The sequence below is a fragment of the Ictidomys tridecemlineatus genome, chromosome X, assembly GCF_052094955.1.
Source record: "Ictidomys tridecemlineatus isolate mIctTri1 chromosome X, mIctTri1.hap1, whole genome shotgun sequence".
NCBI classification, from domain to species: Eukaryota; Metazoa; Chordata; class Mammalia; order Rodentia; family Sciuridae; genus Ictidomys; species Ictidomys tridecemlineatus.
In genome coordinates, this window is record NC_135493.1 from 54,199,313 (window position 1) to 54,213,018 (window position 13,706).

The 13,706-nt window shown below is 34.2% G+C and overlaps 1 protein-coding gene across 15 annotated transcripts in view; it reads left to right on the forward strand.

Moving 5' to 3' along the window:
• The window catches only part of Diaph2 (diaphanous related formin 2), an 802,473-nt gene that overhangs the window by 489,313 nt on the left and 299,454 nt on the right, over positions 1 to 13,706 (forward strand). For 5 of the 15 annotated variants that reach the window (XM_040283678.2, XM_040283677.2, XM_040283675.2 and 2 more), the window contains one exon: positions 9,208 to 9,332. In XM_040283678.2, the coding sequence (XP_040139612.1) occupies positions 9,208 to 9,332 (125 nt within the window). Of the gene's footprint in view, positions 1 to 9,207; positions 10,510 to 10,968; positions 10,992 to 11,552; positions 11,571 to 13,706 lie in introns of all 15 variants that reach the window. The other 10 variants (XR_013431757.1, XR_013431756.1, XR_013431760.1 and 7 more) reach the window with 5 other exon arrangements.

Sequence of the window (13,706 nt, forward strand, 5' to 3'; positions counted from 1 at the left end):
ATTTGTGCAAGTTTATATTAATTCAAGGAAAGATAGACTCGAGGAAATGTAGGAATAAGTTACAAGCATAGCCCAGAGGAAAATGACCTTAACCAACATCTAGTAATGTTTGTACTTGAAGTGGGTCTGGGATGCAGGAATTATTATCTGAATTTATATAGCCAGAAACCTAACTGCAGACTAAATTATATAATAACAATATAATGAAACATAACTGTTCTGAAGTGGGATATATATGCAAACACCTTCCTATTTCCTGTGTCCTTCTCAGACCTCTCTTCTCTGCTCCAGATTCAGCTGCCTATTTTAAATCTCAAAAGGGATGGCTCTGACATTTTAAACTTATTAGACCTAAAATTGAACGCTTGGTCTTTTTTGCACAAATCTTCCCTCCAAACTTCTCTGTTTCTGGCCTTGAAGCCAGAAACCAGAATTTGTTTTTATTAGCTTTCTTCTTTACCTTTAACATTTCTTCTGCTTCAAGTCCAACCACCCCTACCTCTAAAAGTCATCCTTGGTCATTCTAATCTGAGCCACCATCATTTGCTGTCCAGGCTACAATTATTTCCTATTTTCGTTTCAACCCCTCCCTCCATCTTTCACTGTTGTGGTTTGGATGTGAGGTGTCCCCCAAAAGCTCAAGTGTAAGACAAAGCAAGAAGGTTCAGAGGAGAAGTGATTGGATTGTGAGAGTCTTAACCCAACCAGTGAATTAATCCCTTAATCCCTTATGGGATTATCTGAGTGGTAACTGGAGGCAGGTTCAGTGTGGCTGGAGGAAGTGGTTAATTGGGGGTGTGGCTATGGGGTATATATTTTGTATCTGGAACTGGAGTCTCTCTCTCTCCTTCTTGATCACCATGATGTAAGCCATTTCCCTCTGCCACACACTCTGCAATGATGATCTGCCTCATCTCAAGCCCTGAAGACTGGAGCCGGCCTTCTCTGGACTAAGACCTCTGAAACCATGAACACTCAAACAAACATTCCTCTCCTACAGCTGTGATGGTCAGATATTTTAGTCATAGTGGCAAAAAAAAAAAAAAAAAAGCTGACTAATACATGCCAGAGTTGTTTTTTGTTTTTTCCTCCAGCAGTACTGGGGATTGAATCCAGTGTCCAAGCAAGCACTCTACCACTGAGATACACTCCCAGCCTTTTTTATTTATTATTTAATGAGATAGGTATCTCAGTAAGCTGCACAGGTTCTTGGAACATGCCATCTTTTTGCCTCAACCACCCAAGCAGCTGAGATTGCAGGCCTGCACCATGTTACCCTGCCAGTTTTCTTTTTTAAAGTATAAATTTAATTAAATTATCCTGCTTAAAGTCCTTCATTTCTTTCCCACGATAATTAATGTGACACCTAAATTCCTTATGGTGGCCTAGAAGGTCCTGCCTACCTCTCAAACCTCATTTCTTTTTAACATTTTTTGGTTACTAGGCAAGAGACTTAAAATATAGCAGATTCATGAGATGGTAATACTCAGATAAATATTGAAGACTTGCTTTATTTAGGGAATGATTTCAGTGGTGGAAAACTATCATAGTCATATTCCTTTAATTACTTTATTTTGCAAAACCAGCTTCTTATTCTGGACATATAGTCATTCTGTTAGTATCCACAGGCAGTAAGTGGATAAGGAAAATGCAACCATGGGGTTAATGTATCCTTTCAAGCATCTTCTGCCTGACCTGTAACACCAGCAGAATAATTGCTTATCCAAGCAGTACTAATGTGGAATTGACTCTAATGGCTGCAACATTATGACCTCAGCATAAGGTCATTGATGTCATGACAACCTACATTCAGTTTGGATGAAAATTGATGGCTTTGTTTTTGTACAAACCTATGGAATTTATACATGAAACTTGTTCCAGAAAAACTCTGTCAAGTACAAGAATAGCTATGCCAAATCATATAATCATTTTCATTTCCCTGATGTGTTCCAGGATACAGTTCATGGAAAATTTGGCCATGAACACAAAAATTATACCTAAGAAGGCTATCATTCTTTAAATATAGCATTATTGATTTATGATGAAACTATATGTAGTTAATTCCTGCCAAAAGTGATATGAAAGAAAATATTCAAATGGTTTATCAGTCCATATATAACTAAACATAAACATATACTCAGAATTCAAACTTGTAATTTCCAATTTCTTAAAGTTGGATTTTTGTTCCTTTTAGTCTTAGTCAACAAGACTACATTTTCCAAAGATTTTATTTTTCTATAATTTTACTAATTCTTAAATTCTCTTATTGTCATTAAATATCTTCCATTTACAATGTTCACTATTGCTATTGGCTTAGCATTCTACTTCTATGATGAATGAAGTCTGCATTACATAGGACATTAGTATAAGATTTCAGAAAGGAATTGTCAGCATTTGAAGAGCTAGAGGAGCTTTTTCATTGAGAAGAACACCTTTTCAACCATTTTAATCAACTCTGTAGTGGAGGAAAATTTAGGATAGTCCAGTCCCCACTAATAAAGACTTGATCCATTAAAATTTGAGGTGTGGTTGAGTGGTGGTTCTTTTATTGCAAAGAAAAAAAATGAGCTTTAAGAAGTATTACCTAGCTGATGAGAACAAATTCTTCCAAGGAGAGTAACTATATTCAGCATTGCTTTATAAAAGCTCCAACTTGCATATATAGTTCCCAGTCCTGGCCTTGAGTTAAGACTGTCAACAAGGGTAGGAGATTTCAGTTTGCTTTTTAGGCTTTGGTTTTAGAATTCACACATAGTATTTGCTTCAGGCAGAATAACAGTTGCAGAAGAGACAGCAGGTTGATAGGAGTGTGATTCTTCATGGGCAGCTGTCCACTGCTGTTGGTTCAATGGTCAGGCTACAGAATTTTTTATTGCAAATCTTTATTTTCAGGGTTTCAAACTTTCCCTTACCTCCACCTCTACCCTAGCTATCCTTTATATGTTCCAGTAGTTATTAGTAAGGTTTTGTTTTCCCTTTTTATTAGAGGTCCTATTTTTTATTAAAGCAATAATCAAAAATGCTTTCAGACTGAGGTTTTTAAATAGTGTGAGAACTTGTAAAATGTATGAACCCAGATGTTGAAATGTGCTCAGTGATTTTTCAGTTAGTACATATAGGAGTGTCTTTATGTGTTTTTTTAATTGAAGTTCCTCTGCTTTTAGTATCAGTTCAGACATACTATAAATCCAGTTTAGAAAACCTACACCTTGTCTTCAAGGGCACATGTTACAGAGTATATGGTTGAACTTTTGAGTATCTATTAGGGATGCATATTTTAATTAATTAATTAATTAATTAATTAATTAATATATTTTGTGGGGCTGGGGACCAAACCTAAAGTCTAGCCTATGCTAGGCAAGTGCTCTGCCATTGAGCTACATCTCCAGTCCAACATGTGTGTGTATGTGTGTGTGGGTGTATGTATATATGTGTATATGTATATATGTGTGTGTATGTATATATGTGTATATGTATATATGTGTGTATATGTGTGTATATATACATATATATGTGTGTGTATATATGTGTGTGTGTGTGTGTGTGTGTGTGTGTATGGTGCTGTTAATTGAACTCAGGGATATTGGACCACTGAGCCACATCCCCAGCTCTATATTGTATTTTAGAGACAGGTCTCACTGAGCTGAGTGCCTCACCATTGTTGAGGTTGGCTTTGAAATTCTGGTCATCCTTCCTCAGCCTCCAGAGCTGCTGTGATTACAGGTGTGCTGCATCGTGCCCAGCCCACTATGCATATTTTAAAATTGCATTTAATAAGAATGCTCATTACATTGCATGTTCCATGGATAACTTTCTTTTTTATTTAAAACAAACTTTTTATTAGAGCTTTATCATTATCCATAGTAGCTGGGTTCATCCCTACAAATTCATACATGTATGGAATTTGATTTCAGTTCAAATTCCCCTTTACCCTTTCTCTTTTCCCTCACAGTCTCCCCCCCCCCTCCAGTTCTTCCTCTACTATACTAGACTTCCTTTGGCTCATCTATTTATTTATATGTGATTGGTTCTTTTTACTTAAACATAAAGGTGAAAATCCCTGTGGTTTGTTTGTTTATTTATTTATTTTGGTTGGTAACAAGGATTGAACTTAGGGGCACTCAACCACTGAACCCCATCCCCAGCTCTATTTTTGCATTTATTAGAGACAAGGTCTCACTGAGTTGCTTAGTGCCTTGCTGTTGCTGAGGCTAGGTTTGAAGTCATGATCCCCCTGTCTCAGCCTCTGGAGCTGCTGGGATTAAGGTGTGAGCCACCACACCCTGCCCTATAGTTTATTTATATATGCACATTATGTGTTTTTTTAAAGTATTCATTCTGCACTGCCTCCTGTTACCCATCCCTTCACTCTGCCTCTCAATCTCATTCTTCTGTATTACTATTGTAGAAGTTAATTTTCTTACCAAGTTTTTTCTCCTAAGAATGAGTCGTTTTCTAATACAATTTTTTTATTGTATGGATTTCTTATTTGGGTGCCATTTAAATTCTGAAGAAGCCACAATGATGATCTTTTGTTATTGTGTTTGTATAAACATACTTGCTTCATTTCCATGTCAAAACTTTCCTATAAAATTAAACTATAAATGTATAAATGCACTTGTAAAAGAATAAAACAATGCTTATTGTTCAATGTGCTTCCAATATTCCTTTGATTTTGGTGTTCTTTTTTTAATGTGTGCTTTCTGGATGAGTCACTTTAATGGTGTGCTGTCCAGCTGATACTAATTCTCCAAATAAAAATATTCAGTTAAGGAAAATTACAGAGTTATTTTAATCATGTTTGGGTCTGCTCATATTTAGAGTTTCCAGAGTAAATTTTTATGTGGCCTTTCTTAGAGCAAAGATGTAAGAAGTGCTCTGTTACATATCAGTAGTTAAAATTAATAAAAATATTTAATTCTGAGAAAAATCCACAAGATAATTGAAAAGCTTTTATATTTACATAAAATTATGTATTTTGAAATGAGCTAGAGAATGTCAGCAGAGAACTGTGATTTTTTTCCTTAAATTTATATTAGTTTTCTTACATACTATGTAATTGAAAAGCCATTTAATTCGAAGTCTCACTTAAAGTATGTGTCTTTTTATTTTTCTTTCTTAAAATCATGAATTAGCAAAATTTTATCACTTAAAATGTTTTGAGTGATGATCAGGCCACTGTCATATTTCCTCAAAGTCAGGAAAATGTGCATGTATATTTTTCAACTGAAACAAGTAGGTAAGAGAGCGTACTAATGTTAAAAGATTATTTAGAGTACATGAAAGAAAGTTATAATAGAAAAACCAATAGCTATAATTTAATTTTTAGTGTTACAATTCAAATTCAGTAATTTAGTAGTAGATGTAAAAATGAAATCAGAGAAAAAAAATTAAAGTGCCACCAGACTGACCAATCAGTCATTGAAAATGCCTGTAGTGGGAATTTACTCAGATATAAAATGTTTGCACTGTCATTAAGTACTCCCTAATTTATATTAGTGAACTAATATAATGACAGACACAAAAATATACCCTGAGGCTGTGACTGTGCAGAAGACAAGCATTCCTAACCCACACTTTTGTTTAAATATTCCTGTCACTCCAAGTACCTTCATCTCACTGCCACCTTCAGTAAAATATTTCTGTTTCTCTCTATTTCTCTTTATACATATAAACACACCCTGCTAATAACTATGACGTGTTAGGTGGGCTAATTAAATAGTTAAGCATAACTTTATTTGACTCCCTCTTAAAATTGAGGCAAATGTATCTAAGGCAAGTCATCAGGCCGGTAAACACATATTAATTCTTTTCTAACACTTTTTAAAATTTTTGTTTGTTTTCTTTTAGACAAATCTAGAAAGCCAAAATAACTATGTTATAAATGTCTCCATGGAAATATAGACTATTGTATAGATTTCAGTTTCCTGGAATCATCTTTCAATTTGAAACTTACTACTATTTCAAACAGATTGGCTATTTGTTAGTATAATTGTCACTGGTTCCCAAACCTAAAATTCCACATACCTTCTAAAATATACGAACAAAAAATACAATCTATTTTTCTTTCTCTTGATTAGAAAGAAGATCAATATTAAATGAAATCAGACCCTAGTAGATGTAGCAGTAAATAAATCTGGTTTAGTTCTGTTGTTTCCTTCTGCTTTTTTTCTCTCTTTTTGTTTTCCTCTTTCTCTGAGTCTTCTTCATTATTTTTATCCTTCTTATCCTCTTCCTTTTTTTGTTTTTTGCATCTCAGTTATTTAATTCTTGTTGGCACATACACAGAATTTGTATGTTGGAAAGTAGGATATAGACAGGAAGGTAATGAAATATGAAAAGAGTATTTATGGATTAATGTGTTATACATCATGTATAATGATAGATACTTTACATTTATTAAAGCATTTAACTTGAATGACTGACATTTAAGGAGAATATTATTATCTGAATTTTGCAAATATAGGAAATGAAGGTCCAGAGAAGCTAATCCATAGGCTTATAATTGGTATGGCTAGTAATTGGTATGGCTGAGATTTAGAATGTACGTCTGTCCGGTTCCTAAGACCATTCTTGCTGCATCCAGCTCTCCACAACTGTGTGTAAAAGTAATATGGCTTTGTGCCATGAGTGATAAAAAGTACAGATTTTATTTTAAGTTATTATTTTGTAAAAATTTAAGTAATTAATTATTTAATATCATGGGAAGACTAATTGAAGGAACTGGTTTTACCTGAGTATATTAAAAAGATGCATCTCATGCATTTTTCATAAAACAGAGTAGACTTGATCAGTGCAGGCAAAATTATTGCTAATGGGTATGAGTTCAGATAGGCTGGTTTTGAGTCTTAAGTAAATTTTAAAAATTTCTAACAATTTCAACTGTCAAAAAAAGGAATAAGCCACTTAGGATATAAGGAATACTCTGTTCTAGGTCCAGAGTGTGCATCATCCTAGATTTACTGGGCACTCTTTCTTTAACATGCCCCTACCACCAGGCTATTTGCTCCCTAGCCAGAGCAAGAAATTAACACTCTTTAAAACAGAATTATAGTCATGAAGGAACTGGCAGGTGAATGAACTGCTCACTCCCTCTATCTAACTTTTAAGTTATATGTGCTTTATCTGGAGAAAGGAGACTAACTATATAATTTGTGAGGCCCAGGGTAAAATGAAAATGTGGAGCTCTACCGCAGATGTTACTTACTGGGCTGAGGCTCTAGCTCAGTTGGTAGAGTGCTTGCCTTGCATTTACAAGGCCCTGGGTTCAATCCCTGGCACCACACAGAACAACAAAAAAAAATACGTATTTAGAATTATTTAAATTTTATCTGTAATGATAACTTTCAGGAAAAAATAAAGACCCACAAAAAAACACTTATACCTGAGCATTTTCTGTTGGTTTGATGAAGAATATTGAATCTCAAAGCCTGATAGGAGAAAAACACATAGGAGCTCATTGGAATGAGGGAACTTTTGAACAAGGCTCAGTTGTTCAGAGTTTTCTGTCTCATCTTCAGAGATTAGAAGGTTTGTTTTCTCTGGGTTTAAGAAGGATACTTCTCACATGAGACTCTTATGACCTCTTTCAGGGACCATCTAAGTCTCTCCTATACATGTCATTTCTCAAATTCCTTTAGCTTAAAATACTCATTATGACAAGGTGCAATATTTTGTGATAGCCTGCCTCGAACCCGTTCACATCCCTGTAACTTGAATGACACAAGCAACTGTTCAATTTTTTATGTTTAGTTTCAAGTAAGTGGGGAAGAACAATTTTACAGTTATAGAGAATGTACCAGTAAAACCTAAGGGAAATATTTCCATTTTAAAGTTAGGAAGAATGTTTTCCTTCCCAGCAAACTCATTTTTTAAATAAAGGGAGCAGTTAATGCTGAATCATTAGCAAATTTTAGGCAAGACAAAACTCTTATATTCTCCAATAAGAATGATTTCCAAGCTTGTCAGATCTAAACAAATGGAACTAACTTGGACAGAGCTATTTAATTGACAGATTAATAGAAAAAATAGTCTATACTATTGGTATTTGATTTTCAGTCTCTTGAACCTCCATGTGTATCTAAGGTGATTTCTCCTTGTTGAGTATGAAGGTGTGTGCGTCAGCGCAATGAATTTGTATCAGATCAGTCTGGTTGAAATTTGTCAGTGGGTCGATTTTTTTCAATCTCTTAAATTTTTCATTGTAATGCTGCTGTGTCTCTGAATGAAACAAAATTTACTTTAAAAATAATTATAATATTTCTCTATTTCTGCTGCACAGTCTTTAATGAAAAGAACAAGACTCAGCAGCCAGGACTTAAAATCCAGTGTCACAGGCTGCCTACCTGTGGAGTTGTAATGCTTACCTTGTCTCCTGCTGATGATAGTGATACACATGTCTTTGTACATAGTTGGCAGTCATGCTATATCTAGAAAACAGTTAAAAGTTTTTTTTAAGTACCTCTGGGAAAAGAAGGCATCATGAGAGATCTGAAAAGTATGCAGTTGGAACACAATACTTAAAATTATTAGTTGTCAATGAGAGAAAAAGAGAAGTGCAAAGAATGTTAGGGGTAATTAAGGCAACTAATGATAGTGTTTGAGGCATGCCAAAGCTTTGTGGGTGTGTATGTGCATGTGTATTCTTTGAGGTTTGCTCTGAATTCTCTTTCTATATCAACAACTATTTTTCACATCTCTGTTGAGTATGAGAATGACTGAAGATGGAAACTTTTACTACAGGTGTTAGTTTATAAAAATCAGCATATTTAAACAAAAGAGGAATATTTGATTCTTTTATAAAATTTCACCTTAAATCATTTATAGAGTGAAGAACATGCATTAATAAGATAAGTTCTTTTTGAACCTTAGTTTCTCTTTAATCTTCAAATTAGATTTTAAAGAATGAAATATTAGAGATTTCTTCAATAAATTTAAATGGAAATGGATTCATTGAAGTAATGGCTGAATAAAATGGTGACATTGTCATATTAAACATGATGATTTTTTTATATTACACATTTTCATTTATTTCATGGAGAGTAGAAATTTTATGAGCAGTAATTCGGAAAAATGTGAGTTGACTTTATGTAACTGTTCTCCCTGTTAAAACAACACTTTAAAACAATACTTTAAATGATATTGGTTTTAGTTATTTTGTGGAACACCTGGTAAAATATGCTAAGCCTTTTGCACCTTGTTATTTAGTTTCAGCTCAAAATCTTAAGAGCAACCTTGCAGCAATGGAACAACAAATTGTTCATCTGGAACGTGACATCAAGAAAGTTCCCCAAGCAGAAAATCAACATGATAAGTTTGTTGAAAAGATGTCGATATCCTTTATTTATTTAAGTATTTTGTTTATTTGTTAGTCTGTGTCTGTCTGTCTGTCTACCTATTTACCATGTGGTTAATTCTAGACTCCATGGTCTCTAACACTGTCTGGATGAATTTGTGTGTATGCTGTTTTTATATTAGCTGCATAAATTTTGTTTCATGATGCTTGGAAACAGGTAGAGTATAAGCAAGGGAACAATTAGACCTGAAAAATTGCCATTTCTCAAAGAAGAATTTCATTTGAAAGCCCACAAGATATGCAAGGTAAGTCTTATGAGGCTTGATTAGACCTAAAACAAAACAAAAGAAAGAATCTTCTTATGTAACCAAGAGCATAAAAGAGGTGATGGATATTAGATTTTTTTGGTCTGAGATTTTCATTTTCTTTTTGCATGTGTGCATTCATTTTTTGAGGACATGTGTGTATTTTCTGATGGCATTTGTATGTTTTGGAGGATAATTGGAAGATGACTAATATCAGTAGACTAAGAGGATTATGAAATACAAATAGATGCATGCATGAATAGATGAATTGATCAGTAGGTGATATATTTAAATTATAATTTATATTTGTATATACATATAAATGTAAAACATTAAGCATTTCTGACTAAAATATTTTTAAAACTCCTATTTTATATGTGGTATACTCATAAATTATAGAAATATATGAAGGGAGAACTTGAGAAATAGCATTTAGCTTGAATTGTTTAATGTTAAAGCTGGTGTCTAAAGATAAACTACATTAGAGCTGAGGGTTTTTTTTTTCTATTTTGGTTTTCAAAGTTATAGCCATATCCTCCTCCTCTGGGTTTAAATAAATATCTTGAACTGCAGATTGATTCACCATTTTATATCTCTAGAGGGAATAAATACTGTAAATTCTTTATCTGATATTAATTCCTTCTACAAATACATGGGAGTCACCTTGTTTCAAGGTTAAAATATTGCCTTTTCTTCTCTTATATACTTTCTTTTCTTCCCAACTTGGATGTCTTGGTTCTGAACCCAAATTATTTGAGCATGACAATTTAGACTTATGTTGAAAGTTCTTTTTGTTCTCACTGTTTTTGTTCATGAATTAACACTGTGTTTTATGTTTTCTTTTAACTATGCAGAGTACTTTTATACTAGGAATGTTGGAAGCATAATCTCACAAGTGTTTGGAGATAGGTAATCCTCAAAATTAACCTTGGATTACATAACTGGCTACATTCACATACTTACCATGAGGGTTTCACTTTATCCCTGATTAGATCGTTTTCATTCAAATATAATATATTGTCCTGTGACTGGAAACACAGCCTTCTTTTTTCACCTTTTGATTTTGGTTCTTGCCTCATACACTTGAATTTAATTCCTGATCCCCTCATTCATTTGAACAGTTTCTTCTGTAGTTGGCTTATGGCCACACAACAGCTTGCAACTTTGAGTTTCTGTTGCTCATTTAGAAAAAGAAAAGTAATTTCAAACCCTCATGAACTTGGCCTGGACTCCTTATTTTATTTCTGTCTTCATGCAGGTAATTAAGCACTTTTAAATGAAAATCCAGAGCATTCTGAATCTGTCTGTTACAGATGAATGGCTATTCTTTATTTAAGTGGCACTAAAGTGTGACTGTTTGTCCACAAGGGGATTGAAAACTATATTAAAATGTAAGGGGCTGTTACTTTGCATATCATATTTAAGAAAACAAAATAAAATATACAGCAGTTTATTTCAGAGAAAAAGAATATTGAGTTAGTTAAAAACTAATTAATAACAGCAGTAAAACTATTGTAGAAATTATTATTCTTGTGTAAGACTCCTTCAGTATTTATCGAGAGTTTCAGTCTTCTAGAAAGAGGCAGACAAAATGCATGATCATCATGTATACATTATTGTGAGATCCGATGCCTGCTTTATATTTTTGTACCCTTCTGGACATCTAAAAAAGAAAAGAAATTTTTGATTGTGTGATAATTGATCCTGTTTTAAAATCAGAATCATGTTTTCATTTTTATTATAGGATTCTTTGTACTGGATGATCTTCTAGTGTTTCTATCCCCTGTCAAAAATTGCTTTGCTTTAGGCACTGGCACTTTAAACTGAATTACTATGGGCACAGTATGACAGTAGTTTGTCTTAAAATCACCTTTCCTACTACATGCTAATATTTCTATATGGACTGTGAATTCAGAAACTGAATAGGATTCTCTACCTTTTTGGACTTTGAGAACAGCAACAGGGCTATGGTAAGCAGCAATGGCCTGATGGCCACAGAGCAACTAAATAGGTACATTGAATCTTTTTGCCTAATCCTTAGATTGGTCTATGTAAGATGGCACCTTATGTTCACCTTACTCTTTCATAGTATCCACCAAAGCTTACAGTTAGTGTTCAATGGTTTATTGCTGAGCAAAGAAAATGTAGCAGTGCACAAAATAGAAACTTGACCTTAAGCTGCTGACAGTCTGGCACTTACATCATTTTTGCTATCCCCATCACAGAGATCATATCTGGTTTGTTAATTACCATGTACTCATAATAATGCCCACAACCTTGCCTAGTGTAGGCATTTAGTAAATGTCTGTTAAATCACAGAATTCTGTAGGTACAGACAATGGTGATCACCATAGTGAAGCCCCTACTTTTATTTCACATATCAACAGGGATATTGTCAAGTAGTGGCAGGTTGTACTTATAGTAATAAAAATTTTCATCATAGACGTGTACAGTGGCATATACTTGTAATCCCAGTGACTTGGAAGGATGAGGCAGGAAGATTGCAAGTTCAAGGCCAGCCTTAGCATCTTAGTGAGACCATAAGCAACTTAGTAAGACCCTATCTCAAAATAAAAACATTATATTAAAAGGGCTGTTTTTATATCTCAGTGGTAAAGCACCCCTAGGTTTAATCCCATAACCCCCCAATTATTTTCAATCATATAAGTCTTCTCAGGAACTTGAGTAACATTAAATCACCTTTTTAGAGTATGCCTGTAAAAAGGTATAATAAGTTTTAGAAGTGATGGTTCATGCCTTTTAAGGTAAATGTCAAAAAAATTGACCAAAAAAGAGAAATAGTCTCCTGTAAGAAGAGTTGCCTGGCTGCTTTCAGCCTCCTGATTCCAGTGATTTTAGAAGGAAACACATCACCTTTGTCTCCCTTTTCTATACAAATTGGTTGCTTTTCTGAGTCAGAAGAAAATAGATAGTGTGGGGGAGAAAAGATTTCTTCTCTTACCCATTGCAAGGTTCATGGCTGAAACCTCTATAAGAAAAGACATTATCAACAAAAGAAAAGCACACACATTTATTTAATGCAAGTTTTTAATAGCACAAGAGCCTTCATATATGAAGAGCCAAAGAAACAAGTAATACTGTATTTTTATGAATTGTTGTGATCATAAGACAGAGGAGTATGATGTAATTATAATAAACTGGGATGGGCTGCAGAGGACAACTAAACAAGGTCTGTTTGTTCAGATACTTGACTTCTCTATGCAACATTGCTTCCTTCTGGGTATGGGGCAGGACACCTGTTCGTTCCATTACAGAAGAAGGAGAAAGAAGGTCAGACAATGACCCTTCCTAGGTTTTATAGCCTACTTCTCTGAATAAAAGGCAAGAAGAATTCTAGTTTCTGTGAACTCCTTCAGAAGAGAAGGGTAACAGATTAGGAGAACTTTCTGCTTCTGACATGTACCTCTGTTTCCTTCAGCTTAAAACACTATGTAGGCCAAGTGATATGGTTTGAATATATCCTCTTCAAAATTTGTGTTGAAATCTAATGTGCAGGTTATCAATAAAAAGAGGCAGGTGTTTTCAGGAGATGATTAGGCAATGTAAGTTCTGCTCTGATGGATGGAATTAGTGCCTTATAAAAAGGCTAGAAAGAAAGAGTCCAGCTTCCTCTTTTGCCCTTTCTGCCATGTGAGGATACAGCAAAGAGGCACAAGCTGCCCCCACCAGAGATTATAAAACAGGAAGAAAGTCAGGAAATTCTCTCATACAACATAGGTGAGAAGTTCTAGAAGTAAAAGGGGTGATCTTGATAAGCACATGGAGAAAATAGTAGTTTTCCTGATTTTTTTTTTTTCATGAAACAGTATTCTTGGTACAGAAACTCCCAACTTTAGACAAGGTTATGTCCCAATAAACCAATAAAATATCAAAAGTTGAAAATGCATTTAATATACTTAACCAACCAAACAGATACCTTAACTGTGCTGACCTCAAACATGGTCAGAATACTTACATTAGCCTATAGTTGGGCAAAATCATCTAACAATAAGCCTATTTTCTAATAACGTGTTGAATACCTCATGTTATTTATCAAATACCTGTAACAGATAAACAAACAACAACAACAACAACAAAAACCTCTG